Consider the following 26,156-nt stretch of genomic DNA (forward strand, 5'->3'; position numbering starts at 1 on the left):
GCCCAAAAAAAAAAAAAAAAAAAAAAAAAAAAAAAAAAATGAGAAAGCTTCGTCCCTTTTCAAGGTGTGGGTATTCAGATCTTCCTGATTCCCCAGAGATCTCTCGCAGCCTTTCACCAAACTCCTATGTTATTTGAACGTGAGTGAATTTCTGCTCCGTATAACAGAAGAACTGGGTCTAAGGTACAGGTACACGATCGGTTATTTTCAAATGGGTGTGTGTCTTGGCTTTTCCGTCAGACTACAAGCTTCGTAGAATGTTAGGGTCTAAATTTCTTCCTTCCTTGAATGCACGTCACAGCGCCCAGGACAGGACTCGACCCACAAACGGCATCTAACTAATCATTCAATCAACCTTTCCTGACTCTGCTGTGTGCAGGCCCCGTGCTGGGTGCTGGGAACACAGTGTTGTGTGTGGACTGGGACTCCTGCCGGCCAGGATGGCCGGAGCTGCCACCCAGAGAGACACAGGCGCGGGAACTCGCAACAAGCCCAGCACCCAGCAGGGTGGGAGGGGCAGAGACTTGCTTTTCTAAGACCTGGATTTCAGCACTTTTGACTCTTGGAAAAGTTACTGAGCTTGTATGACCCTCAGCTTTCTTATCTGAAAAGTGAGGGTAAACCCACCTCCTCGGGTTATTCTAAAGCAGCAGCTCTTGGAGGTGAAGTGCGTCCACAGGGTCTTATAAACTCTGCAGACACAACCCCTAAACAGCAGTGGTCGTAAAAGTTCACTAAAGAGGCACACAGAGGGGTAAAGGGAACACGTGGTGGAGACAAGCATGAACCGTCAGGATGCGGGGGGGTCTCGGAGGCTCCGGAGAGGAGACAGAATAAAGGCTGAGGCAGCAGCCGGTACACCCAGCCTCCCCCTCCTCCCCAGGAGCACATCCACGCTTTCCGCTGCAAGCTCCCCCAGGCGCACAAGGAGCTTGCTCCGCACCCGCTCGGCCGTAGAGACAGCACCTGAGTCGACTCTTGTTCCGGGCCACGCGGGTCAGGGTGTAGCGGTTGATGGTATAGAAGTAGTCGTGATACGGCACGTCGTGCGTGAGGACCTCGGCGTCGACCACGTAGCACTCGCTCTCCTGGCTCGCCTTGTACATGGTCTGTGGGGAGGAAAGGGTCGTGGCACGAGGCTGACGAGCAGCAAGACGGGGAAAGCGCCTCCTTCCTAACCTCCCCAGCCCACCCCCAACTTCTGAACGGGGACCCAGAACCACGGGAAACGGCAGCCTCTAAGCATGTCAAACGCCGCCGTTTCAGGGCTAATCAACACCGTCACCCAGACACTCCTTCCTGACGTCTCTCCTGAATCCTCCACGACAGAACAGAGGCTTCTCCAGCCCGCCCTTACTGGCCTCTGCCCGGGGCTCACCTGTGTCTCCCTGACAGTGGCAGTTTTGGGAGCCAGAGGGTTGGTAAGGGTGATGGTGTAAAGAATTACTCGGCTCTGGTTTCCATTGTCTTCCTTCTTCCACGGATGGAAGATGATATCTGAGGGGAGAGAGGTGGGATGATGGAGGGAGAGAGGCGTGCCATCCCCACATCTGAACGTCCACTCCAGTGCCCTTCTCTTGACTGTACTGACTGCCGACTGGCCCCCAAAAGGAAGCCAATGGGAGCCTGAGGGCCGGGGGAGGAGGGTGAGAGGAGGGGGCGTCAAAGCAGAAAGAAGCTCATTGTAGCATGGCCGAAATCCTACACAGGGCTCCAGAATGTTGATTGTTCTGGGGCTCGGGCAGGAGGTCCTGGGGCCACCTACGGGGGAGCTGGCAACACTGGAGTTACTGTGATGAGGGCCTGGGATCCTTGGGACCAAGCCCTCTGCTCCGAGGCATGACCTCCCCGTGCCCTCGGCTCTCCCCTCCTCCTGGCAGAGGGCTTCGCCGATGCCCAAGTGCTCTTCCACAGACCCGGACCCTGAGCAGCCCTGCCGGTCCCTGCGGTGCGGCCGAGCAGGGGCACGGAGCACACAGGTGCCAAGCATCAACTCTGAGAGCCTGAGGTTTGAATCCCAGCTGGGCCCCTTCTTATTAGCTGCATGACCTTGGGCGTCTAATAATGGCCTGAGTTTCAGCATCCTAACTGGTACCGTGGGGATCACAATCCTGGCACACAGGGCAGACTGGAGGACTGAATGAGACAGTGTAACGTGCCTGGCGGACAGCAGGTGCCGACAGGACGTGGTGGCTGCTACTCTCTACTAGACGGGGAGCCTGGCGGATCCTGTTCGCCGCTGAGCCTTTGGGGCCCGGCACCGAGGGTCTGGGCACCACGGGCGAGCGTACAGCCGTGGTGGCGCGGGGAGGAGTAGCCCGCAGGGCCCCGAGGAGCTCCGGCACTGCGTGAGGCCACAGAGGGAGCGCCCAGGGCCATCAGGCGGCCTGGAAAAGGAGGGCGCTTGGGAGGAGAGGAAAGGAGAGTGGACAGAGAGGGAAGGGGTGGGAGGCACCAGCCCTGGGAGGGACGGACCTGAGAAGCGTCGCTGTTCCATGAAGTCCCGCTGGAAGGGCGAGTCGGTGAACAGGAGGTCGTACAGCTTGTCCACGCTGAAGTTGAAGACTTCATTCACGTACTGCCGGCCACTCAGGTCCTCGTAGAAGGCCTGGACCTCCCCTGCAGAGAGGATGAGGAGGGAGACAGGGAAGGTGAGGGACACCCCCCAGAGCACCCTCCGTGGTTAATGTGGGAACGGCCACCAAGGCTCCAAGGAGGCCACGGAGCGGGGCAGCGGGGCCCTGGCCTCCGCCGTCCGTGGCTTTGCGTCAGTCGGCCTCCTTCCTCAGCGGGCATGCACGTTACGGACTCTAGCTTTACAAAGAGTTTGGGAACGTGCTATTTGCCTTTACACTCTCAAGCCTTCCTAATTAAAGTGATCTTAGACCAAAGTCTAAATAGATGACTACTTCCTGGGCTTGCCGGAACCCAGAGGATCAGTTATCAAGAGTCTGTAAGTTAAACCACAATTGACAGCAAGTGTCATTGCAACCCACGGCACTGGTGTGTCCAGGGACGCTGATGAATCTGTTTTTACAAAAGCTTCTGAGGCTGGCCTGGTTTGCAGGGCCGTGATCTCTGCACAAGGTCTGCTCTCCTTCCATAAAGCAGCCTATATACCCCCTTCAAAAAATTTCATTTTCTGCAGGAGAGAGTTTCTGAGTACAGGTGAGTTGCTCAAACCCCAGCATTCCTCTTGAGCCCTCGGCACCCCACAGGCCCGAATTACTGCCCCTGCAGGGGCTGTTATCTGATCTCAAGAAGAACACTGCCATTTCTGGCATCCCTGTGACCCTGAGAAGGCCAGAGAGGAATTCACGAGCATCCTGGAGCGTCCATGCCCTTGACTGCAGGATCAGGACTGTGGCGCACAGCTCGGGGGATTCTTACTTCTCGGTTTACACGGCGGCACCCCGGTTCTTAGGTGGTGCCCACCTGTGCAGTCCTTTGCGCTGACCCTGCACCCCAGATGGCAGTGGGCAAGCCCACCACAGTTGAGAATACCCCTACAGGTGACTCACAGGAGACCATCCCCAGGTGGGTAAGTGAGCACTGTCTGCACAGCCTCGCAAGTCAGAACCCACCACCCACTCAAAGGAGGTAAGCCATCAACCATACTCGTGAACACTGAGAATCTGGCCTCTCGTCCTGGAATGTCAGAGGCAGCGTGTTCCCGAGGGAGGGCTAGATGCCAACCCTATGCAGGAGGGAAGTTAAGAAGCTACCCACTTAGAAGTATGAGAGAGAAGGGCAGTCTCCTCAGTCTGTCTGACCAGGCAACAGTCTAGGTCCGAAATCCCCATGCTGGAGCCACCAAAGCAAGTGTCTGTTAAAATGTGTTTCCAGGGCCAGCGGACTGGCACTTTGCTTGTGGCGTATACGCGTAAACACTGTGAGGGGCAGAGCTGCAGGGCACGCCAACAGGGGGCACGTGGAGTGACAGACTAAATGGCAGACAACCTAAGACAACACTGTAAAGCAATCGTACTCCAAGAAAGATGTTTCAAAAAAAAAAAAAACTGAAAAAAAAGAAAAGGCAAAGACAAATATAAAACGACAAGGATACTACAGTGAGTGCCTGAAAAAAGGGATGTTTGCTAATAACAAGTGCACCTTTTTTAAAAGAGCTGTTTTACCCACCCACCCTTCCGCCAGGAGCCCAGACTGACTCCAGTCTCCATGTGGGAACATCCGTTAAGCCTTCAAAATGTTTGGAGACAGGAAGTGCCATTCTGCCCCCGCTGTCAGACGCCCACCTTCATCGTGGGTGTCGGAAGAGTCACTGAGCTCGGTGGGGATGTCCTCGTCGTTGAAGTCTAGCGAAGGGGGGCTCACGGGCGCGATGATCTCAATCTTCTCCCCAATGATGCTGTCGATGGCGAGCTCCTTCTCCAGGGACCCGTCGCCCTCCAGCACCTCCTCCTCCAGGGGCAGGCCGTCAAACTGGGGTGGGGACAGAGCGGTCAGCCTGGTCTACTCTCCAAGAGGAAGTCAGAGAGCTGGCCGCGGGAGCCCGCACGTTCAGAACGCAGCTGCTCGGGGGCTGGGCTGTGGGGGTCAGGGGTCTCCCCCGCTCTGCCGGGGAGGACAGGACACAGCACAGGGCCCTGGCCTTCTCCTGACACCAAGCCCCACGCGTGGGCAGAGGCAGCTCCTGGGGCCAGGCCTCCACCGTCCTGTAACAACGTGGGCCTGCCTCCAACTAGTGCCCTGTTTTCTGAGAGGCTCAAAAGGCTTCCTAAGCAGTTTTTGATTCATTCTCCCATTAGCCCTGGGAGGGAATGGGTACAACTCTTTACATTTCAAAGTCAACCTCTGAGACAGAAAATGGAGACTAGGCATCAAATGGATGATGCTTTCACTCTAAGGCCAAGTGGTCTGACCCCTAAGCCACTGGAATACAAGAGGCTCCCTTTTCTGGGAATCCTTTTCTTCTACCTGCCAGCTCACACCCAGACACTTCCCTCAACAAGCTTCTATCCCCTCTATAACCAAGTCCCAGAGGACAGAGTCCTTCTTATACATTTCTGTCTCTTCTGCAAAGTCTAGCACAGCAGGAAAATAAACCGGAGTGTCGACACTAGGAACTCCATCACGATTTACGGAATGAATGAACAGATAGCAGTTCTGCAGTCCTCTCTTGATGTACAACTTTGACTTTAGATCGAGGCAGTGAAAAAACAAAGACCTGGAATAGTTCTCCACCAGTGGGCTGATCACAGCAGCCCACCAAGAGCAAAGCTCACACAGTGGACTTGAAATGGTTCTCATCTGCTCCGAAGCCAAACAAAATCTGGAACCTGAAGCGCCAAGAACCCAGCTCTGGATGCTACACTCATTTGAATGCAGAGAGTCCCTCTGCCCCAGGATGCCGCCCTGCATAAACCGACCACAGTGTAACCAACCTCCCCTCTACCTGCTCCCCAGGTTGGGGTCCCGTGGAGTTAACAAGGCTGGGCAACACTGCCACTGGACTGGGTGGAAGCAAAGGGCTCCTCGCCCGTACCGAGACGGGCGCTTCGCTGCTCCCCGCGGATGTCAGCGTGCTGTTGGTGATGGACTTCTTGGGCAGCTGTGGACTGGCATCCGGCTTGGTCTCTATGCTGCTTTTGGATGAGCTGTCATTCACTTCATTCTCCTCTACAGGGATCTCCTCACAGTAGCTGAAAAGAGACGGTGTGAACCCACGTTAGCCTCAGCGGCCAAGACGGCAGACTCGCAAGAAACTCACGCCCACCGATCCATCCAAAACTATGGGCTTTCCTGCTTCTTTGCTTTGTGTGTGACCTTCCTCAAACCTCTCGCTGCCCCCGAACTGCTCTCCTAAAACCTCCTTCCCACCTGACACCCCCTCCCCGTGGTAAAATCCTGTCCCCAAACTCACCTTTTCTAGGCACCCTCCTTAGATTTATCCCCACCTAAATACGAAAACTGCCTGTCTTAAACTTTCTTTTTCCATTGGCTTCCCATCCCACCCCAACCTGACCATGTGAATCAAACATCCGGGCTCCGAGCATACATCTGATTTCCCACAGTGACCAGGACAGGACTCTGGACATGAGTGCCCTTCGGGGGTACCTGCCCAGATTCTGGATCATAACTAGCAAACTTCTCTGCATTGCACACCTGAGGAAAAACCCTCCTTGAGATAAAGGCAGGTGCCCTTCCGCGGACACTTCAGGGATGCCATCGGAGCCTCCCCCAAGGGAGAAATCATCATCACCGTCGTCATCAGCATCTAATTTATACTTTACGCGTTACCTCATCTGGATGCATAACAACTCTGAGTAAATCATTCCATGCGTTTCAGAGATTATCAAGTAGATATTCACAGAGGCTAAGTGATAACTACTATTAAGTGTCAGAAGTGGTACCTGAGCCCTGGGCTACGCACCACACGTTTGACGTTCTTTCCTTGCTGTCCATTCCTCTTGCCTCTCACATGACCACCAAGCCCCTACCTTCCAACCTCAAGCATATTGTATCACTCTGCAGTCCCATCTGTCTTAGCCTGCCAACAGCACGTGGTGCAGCGACAGCCCCTCCTCCTCACAGCTTCCTTCCCCTGGTTTCCAGGATACGAAAACTCTCCTAGCACTCCTCCTCCCTCACTGAATGTTCTTTTGTGATTTCTTTTTTTTTTTTATTTAAAAAAATTTTTTTTCCACATCTTTATTGGGGTATAATTGCTTTACAATGGTGCGTTAGTTTCTGCTTTATAACAGAGTGAATCAGTTATACATGTACACATGTTCCCACATCTCTTCCCTCTTTGTCTCCCTCCCTCCCACCCTCCCTATCCCACCCCTCCAGGCGGTCACAAAGCACCGAGCCGGTTTCCCTGTGCCATGCGGCTGCTTCCCACTGGCTGTCTACCTCACGTTTGTTAGTATATATATGTGTCCATGTCTCTCTCTCGCCCTATCACAGCTCACCCTTCCCCCTCCCCATACCCTCAAGTCCGTTCTCCAGTAGGGCTGTGTCTTTATTCCTGTCTTACCCCCAGGTTCTGATTTCTTGCGCCGCCTCCTTCTCTGGTTGAGTTGCTCCCAGGCCCAGTCCCTGACCTTCTTCTCATGTGAATTCAGTCACCCGGTGGGTCTCAGCCACTAGTAACCCCCAGGGTTATGTCCCTAGCCCAGACCTCCTGGTGAACCCCGCGCTCACACACACAGATGCTTATGTGACCTCTCCACATGGCTCACAGTCATCTCAAACTCAACTCACCTAAAATCAAGCTTCTGACCTTCCCCCGCATCTGCTGTGCTTATAGTATTGTCCATCTGAGTTCAGGACAACCCTATCCTTCCTGCTGGTACATCCTTAAAGCCACCTTTGGATCCTTTCTGAGCCATCAGCAAATCCTTCAAAATATGTCTGGTTCTATCTTCCAAATATATTCAGAAACTAACCACTTAACTGCTGTTTCTACTGCTACCTTCCTGGTCCAAACCACCATCACCTCTCATCTAAATGATCTAAATTATTCGGCAGCCTCTTAGCCAGCCTGCCCTGGCTCCCCTTCACTCTGTCTTCAACCCAGGAGCCAGAGTGATGTTAAAATGTTATGTCAGATCTCATCAATTATCTATTCAAAGCCTTCCCTGGCTTCTCATCCCCCTCTGAGGAAAAGCCAATCATCATGCTGACCCAGCTGCCCTCAGAGTCCAGCCCGGCCTCCCCGGCCTCCCCGCTTCCCACCTGCCCTTGCCACCTGCCCTTTGCTCGCTGGCCCAGCTGCCGCTTCCACTCCCTCCGCCTGGGAGGGGCCTCCCGGGGCCTCCCTCACTCCGCCAGGGCCTTACTTAGACGCCATTCCCCAGCCGCCCTCACCCCTCTGGAGAGGCTTCCCCAGGCAGCCTGCCCTCTGCCTCACTCACCCCATCGTGTTGAAGTCGTCATCGGGGGGCACGTAGTCCTCGTCATCGCTGGTCAGGCCCAGCTCATTCCCGTAGCACTGGTGAACGAAGTGCCAGAGCTCCTTGGGGCACAGGGGCTGCAGGGGACAGCAGACAGGATCTGACCCTCCCTTCCTCAGGACCCCACTCTCCACAGAGGCACTGAGTTGAGCTGGACTCCCCCAAGGGTAGGAGAAGCCAAACTCCACCCGCCTGGGCTGGACTAAGTAGAGGGCAGCGCCTCCACAACAACCCCACCCCCCGCTCTTCTGATCTCAGCAAGACGCCCATCTTCCCCCTAAGAATATGGCTTTTAGTAAAGCCAGGAGCTTGGCCTGTTCCCTCAACTCAGGTTTGCACGGTGGGACCAACAGGCCCTTGAGGATGGCAACCGCCCGCCTCTTGCTCCTGTGGCTGAGGTCCGGCGTTCAGCGGCACAAACCAAAACTCCTCTGGGCCAAAGTGATCACAGAGTTTCTGACTTGGACTCAGAATGAGCACCAGAGGCCCCTGGGCCAGTCTCGCCCACACGGCAGAAACCTCCTTATACTAACAGTGGTCACACAGGTCCTGACAGACCTGACCCAAGATGGATCAGGTCCAAGAATGAGGTGTGACCTCAAAAGGTGGCCCATTCCACAGTTGGGCAGTTCCTGTGCTTGGAAAGAAGTCTACATTCTCATAGTTTCAGGGGCCTCAAAGGTCATTGCATCCAGCCCTCTCTTCACTACTTGAATACTTCCTTCTTTATTCTTAATTACAATCAGTCTGCCTACAGTTCTGTGTATTAGTTCCATAAACAGTTTTTCTCATTTCACCGGGTGTCTACATGTCCTCCTCGAAAGCCCTGTCCTAAGAAAAGTTAGCTCTCATTGAGGTTCAGAGTTTTGGAAATGAGGCAACAGAATGTCAAAGAATGAAGGTCAAAGGTGGAGACCATGGATGAGTCCAAGGTTGGGAGGAGGGAGAGAAGGTGGGAGGGATAAGTATGTGAAAAAGAGAAGCATTAAGAAATACAGAGGCAGAGACTTCCCGGTGGTGCAGTGGTGAAGAATCCGCCTGCCAATGCAGGGGACACGGGTTCGAGCCCTGGTCCAGGAAGACCCCACGTGCCGCAGAGCAACTAAGCCCGTGCACCACAACTACTGAGCCTGGCACTCTAGAGGCCGTGAGACACAAGTACTGAGCCCGCGTGCCACAACTACTGAAGCCCACCTGCCTAGAGCCTGTGCTCCGCAACAAAGAGAAGCCGCCGCAGTGAGAAGCCCTCGCACCGCAACGAAGAGTAGCTCCCGCTCGCCACAGCTAGAGAAAACCCACGCACAGCAACAAAGACCCAATGCAGCCAAAAATAAATGAGTAAATAAATTTATATAAAAAAAGAAAATCAAACTTAAAGAATGTTCCCACCAACGGATTTGATAAGGAGTTTGAGCTTTCTCTGACCCCCTCCTTCCGAGGTATGGTTTAAGAAGCACGCAGCTGGCAGGATGCCATGAGCCAGGTCTCCGCGTTCCCGGCTAAGGAGAACTGCCTGGAATGGCACAGTCGGGGCTCTCTGTGAGCTGGAAGGGGTGGCAGCTCTCTGTGCTGGCCGCACCCCCGACCCCGCCCCAGTGCCAGAGGGAGGCACTTGCTTCTGTACCTGGACCTCCTCCCTCCTCCCAGCAGCCTTTACATACACCATCCACCCTGCCCGGGACACATCCGCGTCTCTGCCAATCCACGCCCTCCCCTTCTCCACAATTCACCTGCTTCACGCAGCCTTCCCTGACCAGCCCCACCAGGCTCAGCTTGTCTGACCACAGCCAGGCCAAGCACAAATAGCAGAGCCTGCTCATCAGGCAGAATTCTGATGTGATTTTGTGAGAGTTTTTGCGAACCATATGGATGACCCTCTGTCTTAGTTAGAAATGACAGTGGTTGTGAGCTGAAAATTCATACCTGCCATGGAGCCTCAGACACATTTCTCAGTTTACCATTATCCATGGCCTAATAAAGGTAGACAATCAACTCAGAATAAGTTACCAGGATTTATACGAAGGCTACAGACTTCCAGGTTAGAGGAAACTCTAAATAACAAATCTATTTAATTTTCTTTAGACAGTAGTAAGTTTGGGCTAGAGTCAAGGTAGATACACACATACATAAATTTAAATACATACAAGTCATATATATAATTGTAATTACAATATTATATAATTATATTACATAATTGTTCCCCCAGGTCTCCTTCCCTGGCTGGGAGGCTGTTTCTCAACACCCCCGGCATCTGCGTGCACAGGCTGCACAGCCACGTCTCCATCTGCATCTCCCACAGTGTCCCCTTCATCCAGGTGATCAACCGGTGGCTGTGTTAACTCTATCTTCCTATTTCTGCATTTCTTTAAAGCTTATTCTATTGAAGTATAGTTGGCTCACAATGCTGTGTTCATTTCTGCTGTACAGCAAAGTGACTCAGTTACACGTATACATATGTATATAGATTCAGTTATATACATATATACATAGACATGCTTTCTTTTTCATATTCTTTTCTGCATGGTTCATCACAGGATATTGAATATATCCTGTGATAGATTCAGTTCTCTGTGCTATACAGCAGGACCTTGTTGTTTATCCATTCTATATACAAGACTTTGCATCTGCTAACCCCAAACTCCCAGTCCTATTTTCCGTATTTTTGATGCTCTAGCATCTGAGGCCTTGCTGACTGGGGGAAGGCCTGCCCCTTGCAGGGTGAGCTAATTCCTAGAGATAGAAGTCACCCTGTCAGGGAGACCGCCTTCCCTATGTAAACCGGCCAAGCCAAAGCCCACACACCGAACCACCTTGTTTTTCTAGCTCTTACATGCCAGGCCAATACTCTCTCGCGCTAATTACCCCGGGACAGTCTCTCTGGAGACGGTCTCTCTACCACGAAGCCCAGTGAAACATTCAAACTAGCCAGTCCAGTGAGCTGCTTGGCCAGCTCCCCCTGCCTCACTCATCCTTTCCCATGAAAACCTGCAATGAAGGCTCTTGCCCCGCTTCCCCCTCGCTCTCTCTGCCTCCTGTCTGACCTCGAGCTTCCCCGTGTGGCCCTGCCTGGCATGCTGGGCCTCTGCTTCTAGGGATCTGTGAGTATAAAAACTGCTTCCTTCATGACAGTCATTTCTGTGTCTGGGCGTCTTACCGCACCTGATTAAAACAAACCCCAGTGCGTTTTAAAACAGCGGGAATGCACTGCCCTGTCAACAGGGCCTTGCTCCAGGCAGCAGTGAAGCTGTTCACGTAAGAGGATGTGCTCCTCTCAGCACCTGGGTCACCAGCAGTGGAGGATATGGTACCGCGAACCTGGAGGACTTCAGAACCAGGAGAGGCATGGGCTTCTCTGGAGCAGGCCATTGTCACAGTAACCCCCACCCAAGGGGAAAGAACATTCTAGGTGTGTGTGCATCCTAAGGCTGAAGGAGCTGGGCAGGACTCACCTTTTCCAGGAGAGCATTCTGCCAGAGCCGGAACATCATCATATACGTCCTATCCCGGGCCCCAAATGAAGTGAAAAAGTGCTGGATTGAACGAGAAAACGGCAAGAAATGTCTGTTAAGACTTACAATATAGTGAATGGAGACACGGTACTCCTTCCTTTAAGAAAGGCTCCTGAGTCCATCCTCAAATACTGCGGACTCTCAGTCACCCGTGATCACAGCACAGGGGCTCTGTAGTGAACGGGGTCAGCACACCAGGGACCAGGGACCTGGGACCTCTGAGTCCGCACTGTCTCCATGTCCTTCAATGTTCACCCACACTTTCGTCAGTGGTTCTCTTTCTGGTTTGAAGTTTCCACCTCCATTAGAAACTTCCTGCGCCTACGTACATGGACTGGGTGAGTGGTGAGCTGGGAACCAGCCCAAGGGAAGGAGAAGGCAAACCCACTCACCCACTCACCCTTTGATTCATCAACTCAGCAAATACTTGAACATTAGTGTGTGCACTCACGTGTACACACACTAATACATGTGCACACGCCCTTCTACATGTGTTGGGCACAGTAACAAACAAAACAGAAAGCTCTTATGGAGCTTACGCTTTCGTGGGGACCTCTTATAATGTGCGGGAAGAAAGCGACAGAAAACCAGATTTTACTGAACACATTCTAGGTGCTTCACAAATGCTCCTTCACTTAAACCCCACAGAAGCTTTGGAAAATAAACATAACTGCGAATACTTAATAAAGAGAAACCGGCTGGTGAGGTTAGGTGACCTCTGTAATCACAAAGCTGCTTCAAAGCAAAGACTATTGGACCCCTAAGTCTCAGGGTTCTTGCCTCTGAAGTGCCTGAGTTCACGGGCACTGTAGACCTGTGCTCAGTCCAGCCCTAGCCCCGAAGCTATCAGTCTTCAGGCTCTGGTTAAAGGTCAAAGATCACAGTGTTTCCTCCGCTCTAAATTTTATCTACATTTTCCCCATGCTGACGATATGGACAGTCTGTTTCCTATCAGACTCTTCATCCCTCTTGATGAGCTGTCCTGATATATGATGATACAGCTTACATTTGTATAGCACTTTGCAGTTTAGTGTTTTCAAGTGTGTGAGGTCATTTCCGATTGTTAAATAGGCGTTGCTGGCTCCGTTTTACATTTACAAACTGGGGCTCAGAGAGGTTACATAATGTACCTACAGCCACGGGACTCTAATTCAGGTGTTCTGGCTCCAAGTCCGACGTTCTGCCACTCCACCTCACCCCCTGCTCAGACCCCAAGCACCCTGCCCACCACGGAGGTGGCTCCCGTAATGTGCATCAACTTACCACCTCTCACCCCAATCCTACTGGCCTCCGTATTAGTGCAACTGAAGGGCAGAAATCCAGGAGTAGGGGGACTGGGGTTTGGGGGAACAGAAAGTCCAGGATCAGGCTCTACTTACCTTTTCCGAGTCAGTGCAAACTTGGATGGCATTGGGAATGAGGCGGGCTGTTTTCTCTTTAGTCATGGAGCAGATGTCTTTCAAACGAACGGTCAGCTGGCATCCGCACAGAAACAGAGAATGGATAACGAGCAAGAAGAGGCATATTAATAGAGTCAGGCAGAGTGTTCACACGGCACCAGTTCAGACAGAGGAAATCAGATCACAGGCTGCATACTTCTAAACCTGGAAGGGACCTCCTTAGAGATCACCTGGTTTGGCCCCTTATTTCAGAGGCCACACGGCGAGCCTCGCCCAACGTTCTCTTGATTCTTGGTTCAAGGAGCTTTGCTTTCTCATTCCTACACAGCCTGGTAAATGTGCAGAGGTCCCATCACGATGTGCCACTTACAGAAACACAGAACACTGGCACTGGATGGGACCTTAGAGTCATCTAGTCTGTCCTTTCTCACTTTATTTTATAAGATTAGGAAACAAGGCAAATAAAGAATAAAGGACAAGCCTAAAATCACACAGCTAATTGGCTGCAGAACCCAGAAAGTACAAGCCCGTTCTCCTGAGTCCCAAGGCCAGTGCCCGTTTTACCCTACACTTCTGCCTCCGTGGTGACTCCTGCCAGATATTTACCTGCGCTTCCCCAAAATCAAATGCTCACCCGAGGAGGAGGCAGGGGAAGGCATGGTAGAGAGATCTATCCTTCCAGATTCAGGCACGTGCTTTTGTGAATTATGCAAAGGCTTGGGCAGAGTATGAAGTCAAGCGGAGGACAGAAGTGAGGGCCGCGTCCTCAGCCACAGCCCAGGGGCCGGCCCCGGGGAGCAGCCCCAGGTCTTTACCAGAGTCTCCCAGCGGAAGATGTTGCTGTAGAAGCAGATCCAGTTCTCAGAGAGGTAGAGTCGGCCCTGAAGGAGAATGTCTCTTTGGAGCGCGCAGGAGTAATCTGTGGTAGAATGTGGGACGGAGCTCAGGGACAGGGAGCGCTCTCGGCAAACCAGTGCAATCAGGCAAGCCATCCCCCGACAGCCCCGGGAAGCCCAACTGCCCACCACGGACTAGGTGTGTGAAACACTGGTCTGGCGGCCAAGGGAGTCCCTGGCATCTCCCGATCGGGCACGGGAACGATGTGAACTACGTTAGAGGGCGAAAAGGCCGATACAATTCAACCAACGCCCCTCCCCCTCCACAACTTCCCCAGCCCCGCCTCCGCAGGGCCATCTGGAGGGACAAGAGTGGCAGCGACGCCTCCCAGGCCGGGCTCTCTGGAGGCCATCAGGCAAGTGGGGCTCAGCCCTGAGTCCCCACCGCTGGGGCCAGCTCCCTGGACCTCCTCGCTCCCTATTCCCAGACAGATGCTCTTACTTGGGGAACCTGTACTCAGAAGCAGCCTGATTGCCTTCCTGCCCCCACACGCAGGTCACCCAGCTCACCAACGATGAGGCGCTCCGAGTCTGGAAGTTGCTTAAAGAGCTTTCTGAAGTCTTCATTTCTCTGCTTGTAAGTGGGGCTTAACACCTGCGTGACAATGGCCAAGGTTAGCAGGATGTTCCCAGGTTCACGGGCTGGGGAGGAAGGTGTGGGAGGGGCACCTGCTTGCGTGTTTCAAGGCAAAGCTGAGGCTCTGTTGCGTCAGAGACCCCAGGATTTAGGCAAAGGGGGCTGGGTACGGAAAAACATGGTGGAGAGAATTTGATGCTGCAGAAGGCTTTATACCCAGTGTCCATCAGTGAGAAAATGTCAAACATACTGAGCAGGGCCCACACAACATCCCAAGTGGACAAAGGGAGGAGGGACAGCCCTGGGCTGTTGCTGTTCTGCCTCTGACAGCAGGAAGCACCACCGTGACAGTGAAGCAGGCCCAAGGGGACCAAGGGGACACCCCCACCCCCCGGCAGGACCCAGGATATGACGGTGCCCAGTGTAGCCCTCAGAAGAAGCTGTCATCACGAGTAACACAGTGAGCACTTGGCTGTGTCTGAACTTCATGACTGGAAAAAGGAAATCATCAAACATAAGACTAGTACAATGTTATGTCAGTTATAGCTCAATAAAACTGGTGGGGGTGGAGCGAGGAATTACACCTTTACAAAGAGTGGACTAAAAAAAAAAAAACCTCATAAAACTAGCACTAGGGCTTTCCTGGTGGTGCAGTGGATGAGAGTCCGCCTGCTGATGCAGGGGACACGGGTTCGTGCCCCGGCCCGGGAAGATCCCACGTGCCGCGGAGCGGCTGGGCCCGTGAGCCATGGCCGCTGAGCCTGCGCGTCCGGAGCCTGTGCTCCGCAGCGGGAGAGGCCACCACAGTGAGAGGCCTGCGTACCGCAAAACAAACAAACAAACAAACTAGTACTAAAAAAAAAAAAAAAAAGCACACAAGTAGGGAATTTAAAAGCATATCTTGCGGGCTTCCCTGGTGGTGCAGTGGTTAAGAATCCGCCTGCCAATGCAGGGGACACGGGTTTGAGCCTTGGTCAGGGAAGATCCCACGTGCCGCGGAGCAACTAAGCCCATGCGCCACAACTACTGAGCCTGCGCGCCTAGAGCCCATGCTCCGCAACAAGAGAAGCCGCCGCAATGAGAAGCCCGCACACCACAACGAAGAGTAGCCCCTGCTCGCCGCAACTAGAGACAGCCCGCGTGCAGCAACAAAGACCCAAAGCAGCCAAAAATAAATAAGTAAAAACAAACAAAAAAACATCTGGCAACTTGAGGTACCCAAACTTCACTCCCTCACCATCCCTTAGAAGACTATCTAATCCAAACCTTACGTTACCAATGAGGAAACTAAGCCCGGAGAGAAGTCCCTGACCAAAAGTCCTCTGGCTGGTCAGTTGGCAGAAGTCTCGACCCCTGGTTCTGTGCTCACCTCCCACCATCACCTGTGCTGCCAGACACCCCTGAACCCACCTAGCGTTTTGGTGCCTCAGTGAAAACTCAAACCCATCAATTGCCTTAATGAATCCTTCTTGGAAATTCCATGAACCAGTTGAACAGACAGGAATCCTGCTCTTTCCAAGCTTACAATCAATCGTGTGCCCATAGGTGAAAGGCACCCAAGGATGATACACGAAGACAAGCGCACAACCCGGGAAGGGCCAGGCCTCATGACAGAGACATCTGCACTCCACCCAGGTGACTTGTTGACCTACTTATGCCAGGAACACACGCAGGTAGACAAACCGTCCTGCTATTGCTGACAGATGGTTCTTGGCCATTTATGCTTTCTCGCCCACTTCCCTGGGAATCCACTGGCATACAGCTGTGGCGACAATGGAGTGAACTCTGCACTGTTTCGTTTCTTGGCTTTCTGCAAAGCTAACGGCCCGTGAGACAGCTGAGGCTGCGGCCTGACCACCCTGGCAGCAGGCACTGACTACCTGAGCTCGGTGACTACCTGTACCAGAGGGAACAGGAGGATTTCAGGAAGTTGGAGGAGAGAAAACAGGGGGAGGTTTTCCAGGTAAGAGAGAAAGAAGAGGAGTGCTTTCAGCTACTTTGTCCATAGTTAATTCGACATTTAAACTCTTGTTTTGGCTTATTTATTTATAAAATGAGTTTTGTATGTGCAAGTGGACCCTCTGCTACCTTCCCCAAAGCAACAGATATGCTGTAGAATCCCAAACTTCAGAACTCACCGACCATATGTTTGAACCAAGTATCGGGGTCATTGGGAGGGAATGTCTGGAAGCCAGCCCATCCCGTGACTTCTACGGCTAGAAAAGACCTCAGAAGACAACATTCCTCGGACCCATCAAACTGATACTGAGGTATCCAATCTCAGTGGCCCCCTGGCCTCACAGAACAGAGCCCACTCACTGAAAACCCTTGCCTGAGCACCTGACAGTCAGGAAGTTCCTAATTACGTCTAACCGACCTTGCAGAGCTAACGTGGAGTGAGATATGACCCTGCATCAAAAACTATCATAAGCCCTTCACGACATCCTCTCATCTGACCACAGGGTCGTTTTTATGATCCCGTTTTAGATGCGAGGAAGCTGAGGCACAGAGAGGTTAAGCAACTTGCCCAAGGCACGTGGTTACTAAACGCGAGTGTGGAATATGAACCAGAGCGGGCAGTGTGGTCCACAGCTCTGGGTCTGAGCCATCACTCTGCACTGCCTCAGGATCCTTGCGCCAAGGAGGAAACAACAGCGATGCCTCAGCTGAGCACACCCTCTTGTGGATGAGGTGTTCACTTACGCGTGGGGCCCCCACTAGCCTTCCATGCCTGCAACTGGGGCTTTTTTGGGGCGGGGGTATGGTTTCAGTTTTGCAAGTTCTGGAAATTGGGTGTACAACAATGTGAACATACTTAACACTGCTGAAATGTATGTTTAGAAATATCTGAGACGGTAAATTTTATGTTATGTGTATTTTACCATATACTTCTTTCTCTTTTTTTGGCCACGCCATGCGGTTTGCGGGATCTTAGTTCCCCGACCAGGGATCGAACATAGGCCTTGGCGGAGTGAAAGCGCACAGCCCTAACCACTGGACCGCCGGGGAAACCCCACAACGTTTTAAAAAACTGTTATCAGTCAAGTCGGTCTTAAAGTTCCAATATCAGCCTGAGGACCAGCCTACCAGGTGGCCCCGGACCCCCTTCAGTTGAAAGTGGACATCAGGCATCCAATTGCCTGCAGCCTGGAAGTCCTCCCCTTTCTAAATGCTCCCTCCGTGGCGCTCTGTCACCCCTGCTTCTCTCACATCCAGTGAGGACTCAGACATGGACAGAGATGCAGGCACAGGGAGTCTGGCCCTAAGCTCCAGACCAGAGGCAAAGGGAGGGAGCCGCCCTCTCCTACCCTGGGAACAAAGCCGTGGCTATGGGGAGGGGAGGGCCCATCCAGCCCCGACCTCAGAAGTCAGCCAGTTCTGCGAGGGCTGCCTCGGCGGGGCCTCGGACCTCCTTAACCCAGGCCTGCAAGTCACTGCCCTGATCTGAGCAGGCTGCCAGCGTGGAAGGCAGGCAGGCTCTCCTCCTAGAGTCTAAAGCACAGAGGCCTTAGCTGGCCCCGCCACCATCCACCTTCTTGTCCCGGGAGACCGTGACCCCCTCTCCCTGGCGCCCTTGTGCTCTTAAAGCCGTCTCCTCCGAAGGGGAGGCACGGCTCACCTATTTTCATTTTAAATGGCCAAAGACTTCTGGTCCAAGGCTTGTCAAACCCCTGCTCTCAGGGAGCAGGGCCAGGTGGAGAACAACAAGGGCGCGGCAGACCTGTCACACGGCGCAGAGAAGTGAGGATGCGCACTCACGGCTGGGATTTCCTCAGACCCGGGCCGGCAGCAGAGTTCCGCGCCGGCAGGTCCATCCGTCAGTTTCTCCAGGCGCCGCTGCAGGGGCTGGCTGTCCTGCTCCAGCAGGAGGCTCCAGAGGACCCCCGATTCCGTCAGAGATTCCATCCCAGTCCTCGAACTCCGACCCCCCACCGTCCCCACAGGATGCAACCAGTCAGTCTCGCCGGGGCTGGACGCAGAGAGGTGGCCTCTGGCTCCTTGGCAGCGGGTCTGTGTGACCCTCACTGGCCCCCCTGGTGCCCCTAGAGCCCGGTTCCCAGCGCAGAGCCTCACGGGTGGGAGGGCGCGGTCAGCAAGGTTCTCAGGCGGGCGGGCCAGAGTCTCCAGGGGCCGGGCTCTGCCTCATCGCACTCGGCTCCCAGCGTGGCAGGTCTCCAGGCTGCGGGGGACCCAGGTGGGACGTGAGGGGGCCCCTCCTCCGGGTCAGCGTGGACAGCCGCTCCGAGGGGCCAGCTGCGGCCAGGACGCGGAGGACGGGGCAGGTGCACAGGGCCGCCAGAGTCCCGCCCCACCGTTACTCACACACAGTAAGTACAGTGGCTCACGGCTGGTCTGAAACTCCAGGGAGGACAGACGTCCAACTCCCCAGCTCCGTCTGGCCCGTCCCGTAAGGCAGCCTGTTCAACGTGCAGTCACTGCTCTGGGCGGGCGCTGGTTGCTGTGACTCACGGTCCTCACTCAGGCAGCGTGGCCACCGCTGGCTGGGGCACCAGGGCCCGCTCCCCCCACCCCACCCCCTTGCCTCCCAGACGCGCTCCTCTCAGCTGACCAGCAAACAACTTCTTTGTTAGAATCGCCCGTGGCAGGAGTGGGGGGCGGGGAGGCAGGGCGGGTGGGCGGGCAGGGCCGGAGCCCTACACACGCTTCGAGTTACAGGATCTGGGTGATGGTACCGGCCAACGTCCTCCAGTAACCCCCGGCCTAGCCTGGCCTCCCCAGCAGATGTTTCCTGCAATGGAAAGTAGCTGGCCAAGGCTCCGTGTCGGGGAAGGGAGGGGAGGAGGTGCCAGGGGCACTGCTGTTGTGATGAAATCTGAAATGTGAGACCTGAACAGCCAGGGACTTCTTGGAGACACGCTCTCCCCTCACCGGCCCATCCATCCACCAACTCCCCCGTAGCAGCAGCAGCAACAGGAGACTTGGAAGTTTAACTCATCCTGTTTCAGATGTGCCGGTGGGGAGAAGCTGAGGCCAACAGCTCCCAGGTGCATGGGCGGCATCGCCTTCCTTCCCAGGGACGCCGGGAGGGCACCCACTCAGCCTCTCAGACCTTGAGGGCCAAGGAACCATGCTAAGAGCAGAGAATCTGGGCCAGCTCCAAAGGAGACAGACAGGCTGCAAGGAAGCTGAGACCTCTGGAGAGGAAAGAGAGCCAGGCCAATGAGGGCAAGAAGGGCTCCAGAAAGAGAAGCTGGGGGCAGAGGTCAGACAGCACTGGGGCCGGGAAGATTGGATTCCCAGGAAATGTCAGACTCTGGAGACAAACGGGGCACCTCCCTCGCCCTCCCCAGTTCTGCCTGCCTTGCCAGGAGGGTCTCCAGGCTGCACACGAGGGAGAACGTTGCCTTTGTCCTAGGAGTCTCAGCTATCGATATTTGATGCAGTAACGCTCAGACTGTACCGTACTTAAAAATGATCTAACCATCGTATGAAAAGTATAGATTCCTGACTCCCAACCCCCAAAATTGTGCTTCAGAGGAACCTGGGGTCTCCCAGTTAAGTCGTGTTGGAGGAAGAGCCCGAGTCCTCCCCCGAACTCCTGTTGGCGTCACACTGTGCACACCCTGGACGCAGCCACCTCCTCCGCCCATCTATCGCGCAGGGTGATTCCTCTCTCAGACTACCATCTTCTCCAGGAAGCAGCTAACGCCTCCAACTATCTTCTCCAGCACCTGGTATGGTGGGTTTCAAGTCTCCGCCGCTCAGAAACTATTTACCACATGAATGCATTCCTTCTGCGCCTCTTACGCTGTCCCTGTTTACACAGCATCGTGTGTGTACACATCCACACACATCCCCGCTCCTCTAGGCATGGCTCCTCAGCACCCAGTCCCTGCCAACACTCTCCAAGCCATATATCCGAGCTTCTCTCCACCCTGCATCAGCCCCATCGTCAGGAGTGGGGTAGGAGAAGTCAGCCATTCCATTTTCCAGGGTGACCGGAATGCTTCTCTCCTGGGCCTCAGCAGACCCCACGATCTAGGCAGTGCCAGGACCCAAGAGGGCTGAATCCTTACAGAAATTCCCTGGAAACATTTGAGTATTGCTGCGGCCAGATGAGGGGATGACTGTTTGGGGTCCAATGCGGTGAGTCAGGGGCAGGACACACCCAGAAAGATAAGCCCTGGAGACGAGTCTCAGTGCTCTCAGCCTTTGTCTCCTACGCCCCTCACGGGCAGGGCAGCGGACAACTTCCAGCCTGGGGAGAGGGAACTGGCCCCAGGCTAAACATTAACTCGATGGCAAACACTGGGAGCTGGGACCAAGTGGTACCCCTCCCTGTATAGAGCAGCGGGAGGGAGAGGGTGGAGGAGTCCAGGAGAAAAACAGATGGATCTTGGTGGAACATTGGCCTCACCCAGGAAGAAACCAATGGAGACCCTCAAAGGAGACGCTGGACTTTCAACCAGATCTGGGTAGGGAGGAGCCAGATGTGGGATAAGGGGCAGTGGAGACGGGGGAGGTGACCCAGCAAAGGAAGGAGAGAGGTGGGTGGGAGAGAGCGTAACAGAGAAAGGCGGAGCGGAGCGGGACCGGAAGTGGTCTCACCTGGAGACGGCGCCGCTCTGGAGACAGTTAAGATGGGGGCACGGGGGTCCATGGGTAAATAACAGAGGGGAGCTCGACGGAGGCAGAGGAAGCAGAGGCCATCCCCGAAAAAAACAACAACAACAAAAAAACGGGCCGCCAAGGTGTCCTCAGCGATGCCTTTCAGCGCTCACTCCCACTTTCCTCATTGTCCCCCATCGTTCGAATTTCATTCCTACAAAGCTTCGTCCTCTCGTTCAATAGTATGTCTGCCAGGCCTGCCTGGTCATTCCACAGGGCCGGCACCATCCCTCTTCCCCACTGGGCAGCCAGCATCCCCAACGGGGACCAGCAGGCCACTTGGGCCCTGAAGTCTCAGGGCAGCCGCCAGGGTCTGGGCTCCCATCCTCTGACCTCAGAAACCTTCCTTTCCCCACGTTGCCACAGAGATGACTGACCCTCCAGGAAAGAGGTGAGGCAGGTGAGGAAGCACCTTTGTCCACCTGGAGCACCGGGGGAAAGACTTCTGTGACTTGCCTTCATCCAAGATGCATGAGCCCGCTGCGTCCAGGGGGGCCATCTTTGGGGGGCAGATTGCACCCCTCCTGCCCCTAACTCTCCCCTTGGGCCCCTGTTTCTGCTCATCCTTCCACTCGTGTATCCCCCAAGCTGGGGGCCTTGACTAATAAAACTGGGGTAGTCAAAGGGGGGTTCAGGGGCAGTAGATGTGATGAGGCCTGGCAGGGACTCAGGCAGACGGCCCGGCCTTCAAACCCCACCCTTGACCTGAATATCCCTGGCTGGAGACCAGAGGCTCTTGCCTCAGTCCTTCCACGTGTCCCTGGGGTCCAGCCACCTCCCTCCATGGGACCCACGCTTTATAAAGGCCAAGATGGTTTGTCATCATGGTGACAGTTCCTCCCTGGCTAAACAGGTAAAAATAAAATGCAGAAGAGAGGCAGGTGGAGGGGGAGGCTGGGGAGGGACAGGGTGGGGTTGGGGGGGCTTCCTCTCACATCAGAGCCAGGCTACTCCAGTGGGCCTGAGACGTTCTCGCAACAGTCGGCAAGCCTGTGCTGACCCTCCCTGTCCTGAACCCGGCCAGGCATTTCTAACTGTCCCTAGGGCTGGGGACGACAGAGCCTTTGCTTATCGGAAGGATGTCCAGTGCCAGCGATGGAGCCTCAGGCAGCAGAATAGCTGGAGAGCCACCAGCGGTGTCAGGAGAGGGATCAGAGAGGGCTGTCGCAGAGCTGAGAAGGAGACACGGGGTAGCCTTCCTGATGGTCAAAGTCCAACCCCCTAGGCCAACGCAGCGGTGAGGCAGGAGGACTGAGCAGATCAAGGGAAAACAGAGAACCAGGTCACAGCAACAGGGGCAGGGCAAGGGCCTCCTGAGAAACCAGGAATGGACTGGGGGGGCAGTGCTAGGGAGTGCGGGTGATGAACTGAAGTTTCCTGATGGGGCCTCTGCGCACGAGTGCTGACACACACACACAGCATACCGCAGGAGCGCGGGCCCCAGAGGACGGGGGTACCACACACCCGTGGGCACGGACTCAGGTGGTTCTGAGCTCAGGCAGGGAAACTCCCAGGACCTGGCTTCCCAGTGGAGCCAGAGCATCCAGCCTAGGAGCACAGCCACGCTCAGGCGGTGCCCACGGAGAAACGCACTGGTACCATCAGAGTGGGCATTCATGGGGGTGCCACTTGTGTGAACACGCAGCATCTTGCTTCCTCCACAGACACCCAGGGGTGGACCAGCCCAGAGCTGGGGCATCAGCCTCAGGACGAGAGCAGGGTTTTACTTGGAAAAGGGGGGGTCCCGGTGTTGCTTTAAGCTGGCCTCTCTAGAGCTCTACCCATTGTGGCAGCTGATGACCCTCCGGACGTGAAAACACATAAAGAAAAAATGCTGAGATGCACTAGACACAGCCCCTGACATCTGTGGCTCAGGCCGGCTGGAGACCCCTTCGCCTCCCAGCTTCCCTCCCTTCTGCTCAGCTTCTGCCGCTGCCTCCCAATGCCCACCTGCCATTTCTCTCTCCCTCCCCGACGCTGGTCCATTCTGCTCCCTGTTCCGCCCGCAAGTCAGGATGTCCACAGTGGAAGTCCGGCAGTACCAGGAAGAAGGCAGCACCCCGGGGCCGGGTGGCAGACACAAGGGGCCACGTGTGTCTGGCAACCCTGAATCGGGGAGCAGGGGAAGCAGGAGGGCAGCAGGAACAAATTTGTGGATGGGCCCCATGTCTGGTATGGCTGAGCTTCCAGAAGCAGCCCTAGTGTGAGAGCGAGAGGCCGGGAGGGGATCTCTGAACGCTGCTCAGCAGAGCCCCTTGTGCACTTGGCCTCTGTGAGTTAATGATTTGTGCTGGGTGGAGAGTCAGTGTCTCTGGAATCCATCTGGGGTGAGGGGTGGAGGGTGAAGGGAGACAGCCTAGGATTAATGGAGGGTGAGGGCAGGAAAGGCCTGGGAACCGGGTGGATTCTGGAGGACGACTGTATAAGGAGATTCACAGAGCGAGTGAGGGCGGGCTGTTCCAGTACGTCTCCGCTGCAGGTGGAATCCACCAGGAAGCAGCGCTCGGCCATGCCGGGCTCCTCTGTCTGTCACTTATCTGCCATCAGAACGCCTGACCTCTGGCCCCATGTGGCAGCTGGCCTACCACCACCGTCCAGCCGAGCGGCGGCATCTATTTCTAGCCTGTTGCTCTGCTGAGGGCTCAGACGCCAGTTCTCCTCTGTGGGGCTGAGGGAGAAATTAGGAGTGAAAGGAGGGGAAAAGTGGGGTGGAGGCGGAGGGTGGGGAAGTAAACCTGCTAGAACCAGAGAGGGAAAGAAAGCCAGCCCGGAGAAGGAAAGTTAGAAAGGAGAGCGGCAAGCAGAGGTGGAGAAAAGAAAACAGGGGAGTCAGCGAGGAAAGGGTAGGTGAGGATTCAAGGGAAAGGAAACGTGAGACGGAACAGAAAAGCTTGCTGGAAAGAGGAAAGGAGAGAAAGGAGTAGATAAGAGGGAGAGGGTGGAGACAGCAGCAAGGCTGAGGATCTGCCCGTCCAAATCTGGTCGATTTAATTGTCCCCTGGGTCTGCAGCCACGTGTTCCCTGTTCCCCTCTGAGGCACTGATTTTACAGTACCCCTCGGGAGCATGGACGATTTCGTGACGGAAAGGATGCTGGAGGCCCCACCCACTCCCAGGAAAGCATTCTCCATCCCCTCTACGTCCTCCCACACAGGAGCTCCTCTCCCCTCCAGGATGTCAGCTCTAAGCCACGGGGAGGCCACAAGCCCAGGTGAAGACCACTGTGGGTCCGAGGGGGCCTGAGGGGCTAAAATCCGGCTTCTCCCACCCACAGGCCACCTAAGCCCTCAACTCCCCTCCTGCCGGCACAGCCCACCAACCTCTGCCTTGCCTGTGCTGGGTGAGGCTACGGCTGGGATCCATCAACCCTACCTCTGCTTGGTCCCCTGAGCAGCAGGAGGTGGGAAGCCACGGGGCTGACGGACATGTGCTTGACTGTGGGGAACTGCTGAGCCCTGTGGGAAAGCACCCTCCACACAGCGATTCCGGCCCAAGTCCCTGCGTTAAACCCAAGCCCCTCCCCCCTCCTCCTGCCGCTCCCCCTCGCCAGAGCGTCCTCAATGCCCGTCTCCCAGGCACCCGCTCCGGCACCTTCTCCAAGTCCACGCGACCTGCTGCAGCAGGGCCTGGTGTTAGGGGAGCGGGGAGGATGCGTCCACGTGACCATCAGGGTCAAGCACGGGCAACAGCAAGCTCAGGGATGAAAGGCAGTGACCTGAGACCGGGCCACGGCTGCCCGTCCGTCCACTGTGCAGCCGCAGAGGTCGGCGCATGACCGGGCAGGCCGCTGAGACTTCAGCCAACTGCTCCTCACGGGAAAAGTTCAAAACCCTGTGGCCCCGGCTCTGTGACCCAGAGGATGTGGCCTCTGCAGGGACCGCTTACTCCACGATCGGCTTCCGCGTAGGAGCGCCTGGCTGGACACCGCAGGGACGACCCCAGAGCCGGGGATGTGTTCTGGGAGGAGTGTGCCCGTGGGACTACTGGGGGCACCCAGGGGCAGCAGTCACTTTCCGTTACATGAGACACAGCCTCGCTACAAACGGGCAAGTTGTCTGGCTGCTTTTTCCCCAAAATGTCTTGGTTAAGGGGAGGAAACCTCGGCCCTAAGTTTAGGCCCCAGGACTGTCCCGTCCCAGAGTTCTGTCTGGCCTTGGAATGCCTCCCCAGCCCGGTCTCCTCCGTCAGGGCTGGAGGGCCATTGTCGGGGATTCTAGCAGGGGGACGAGGCAGCCCGTCCCTGCTTGGTCTCCAGGAATCGAACCCTCCCTCACCAGCAGTCCTGTCCTGCTACAGAAGAGAACCATGGTGTCTGGTTTTTGAGGGAGGGGGTCTGGTCAGGGGAAAAGCCCACCTTTCTAGGCCCCTAAGTTTGCCCGAGCCCACAGGGAAGCCACGCTGCGCCCCCCATGCCTCCATCCCCCGAGCACGGCCACCCCCCACCCGCCTTACACGAGCCCAACAAGCAGAGAAAAGGGATACTTACATTATACCAACTCTGGCTTTTCTGAAAAAAACAAAGTAAAAGAGAAGCAACGTTAGTCAGCGAGAGACGGCGGGAATGGCCAGAGCATTCCTGACTCCAGAGGGAAGGTTACACAGACAGCGGAGGGCGGGCGGGGAGGAGGAATCCCAAGGCAGCTGAAGGCTCCCCGTGTTGTTGCTCGGGGTGGGGGTCCTCCTTTCTCAAGACAGCTCCCGAAAGGAGGCCCAGGGAGCGGTCCATGCTGGAAGCCCCCGCGGCTGGGATGGCAGGCAGCGCAGCACCAGCTAGAGCTCGGCCGGAAGGGAGCAGACCCCATCACAAGGTTCTTCTGATGGGGGCGAGGGATGCACTGCAGGCATCCGAGACCCAGTCCCCAGTGGGCCCTGATCAGAAGCAAAGTACCCACGGAGACCAACACAGCCGTCCACCCAAGTCGGCCCCCCTGCAAGGCAGGGTGGGACCCTCTGGTGTCGGGGAGTCCAGGGACTGCCTAGAAACTTCCCTCCAACTCAGTAAATTCCTCCTTCTGCCCAACTGGCTGATCACGTAAGTGACAGTGGCCAAGGAGTGGTTGGGGGCTGTGTGTTGGGAGGAAGGCTGAAGCACATAATTGCTAAAGGTCCTTCCCGACTTCATGGGGTTAAAATTCAATACCAACAAACCCTGGTCCGTCCCGACTCCAGAAATCAGGTGCTCTCCATTCCCAACCCTGAGCAAAGGTAACAAAGTTTTTTAGGGAA

At 55.2% G+C, this 26,156-nt stretch overlaps 1 protein-coding gene across 3 annotated transcripts in view; it reads right to left on the bottom strand.

Annotated features, from left to right (window-relative positions):
- GRAMD1B (GRAM domain containing 1B) overlaps positions 1 to 26,156 on the bottom strand; it is a 175,733-nt gene that overhangs the window by 11,347 nt on the left and 138,230 nt on the right. For all 3 annotated transcript variants that reach the window (XM_007462807.1, XM_007462809.1, XM_007462808.1), the window contains 11 exons: positions 25,417 to 25,437; positions 14,235 to 14,319; positions 13,644 to 13,747; positions 12,808 to 12,903; positions 11,369 to 11,449; positions 7,881 to 7,996; positions 5,507 to 5,663; positions 4,257 to 4,443; positions 2,476 to 2,619; positions 1,379 to 1,497; positions 967 to 1,109 (listed from right to left, as the gene is read on the bottom strand). In XM_007462807.1, coding sequence (XP_007462869.1) covers positions 967 to 1,109; positions 1,379 to 1,497; positions 2,476 to 2,619; positions 4,257 to 4,443; positions 5,507 to 5,663; positions 7,881 to 7,996; positions 11,369 to 11,449; positions 12,808 to 12,903; positions 13,644 to 13,747; positions 14,235 to 14,319; positions 25,417 to 25,437 — 1,253 coding nt within the window. The remainder of the gene's footprint in view (positions 1 to 966; positions 1,110 to 1,378; positions 1,498 to 2,475; positions 2,620 to 4,256; positions 4,444 to 5,506; positions 5,664 to 7,880; positions 7,997 to 11,368; positions 11,450 to 12,807; positions 12,904 to 13,643; positions 13,748 to 14,234; positions 14,320 to 25,416; positions 25,438 to 26,156) is intronic.

The sequence above is a fragment of the Lipotes vexillifer genome, unplaced genomic scaffold, assembly GCF_000442215.2.
Source record: "Lipotes vexillifer unplaced genomic scaffold, Lipotes_vexillifer_v1.1 scaffold1447, whole genome shotgun sequence".
In the NCBI taxonomy this organism is placed as follows: domain Eukaryota; kingdom Metazoa; phylum Chordata; class Mammalia; order Artiodactyla; family Lipotidae; genus Lipotes; species Lipotes vexillifer.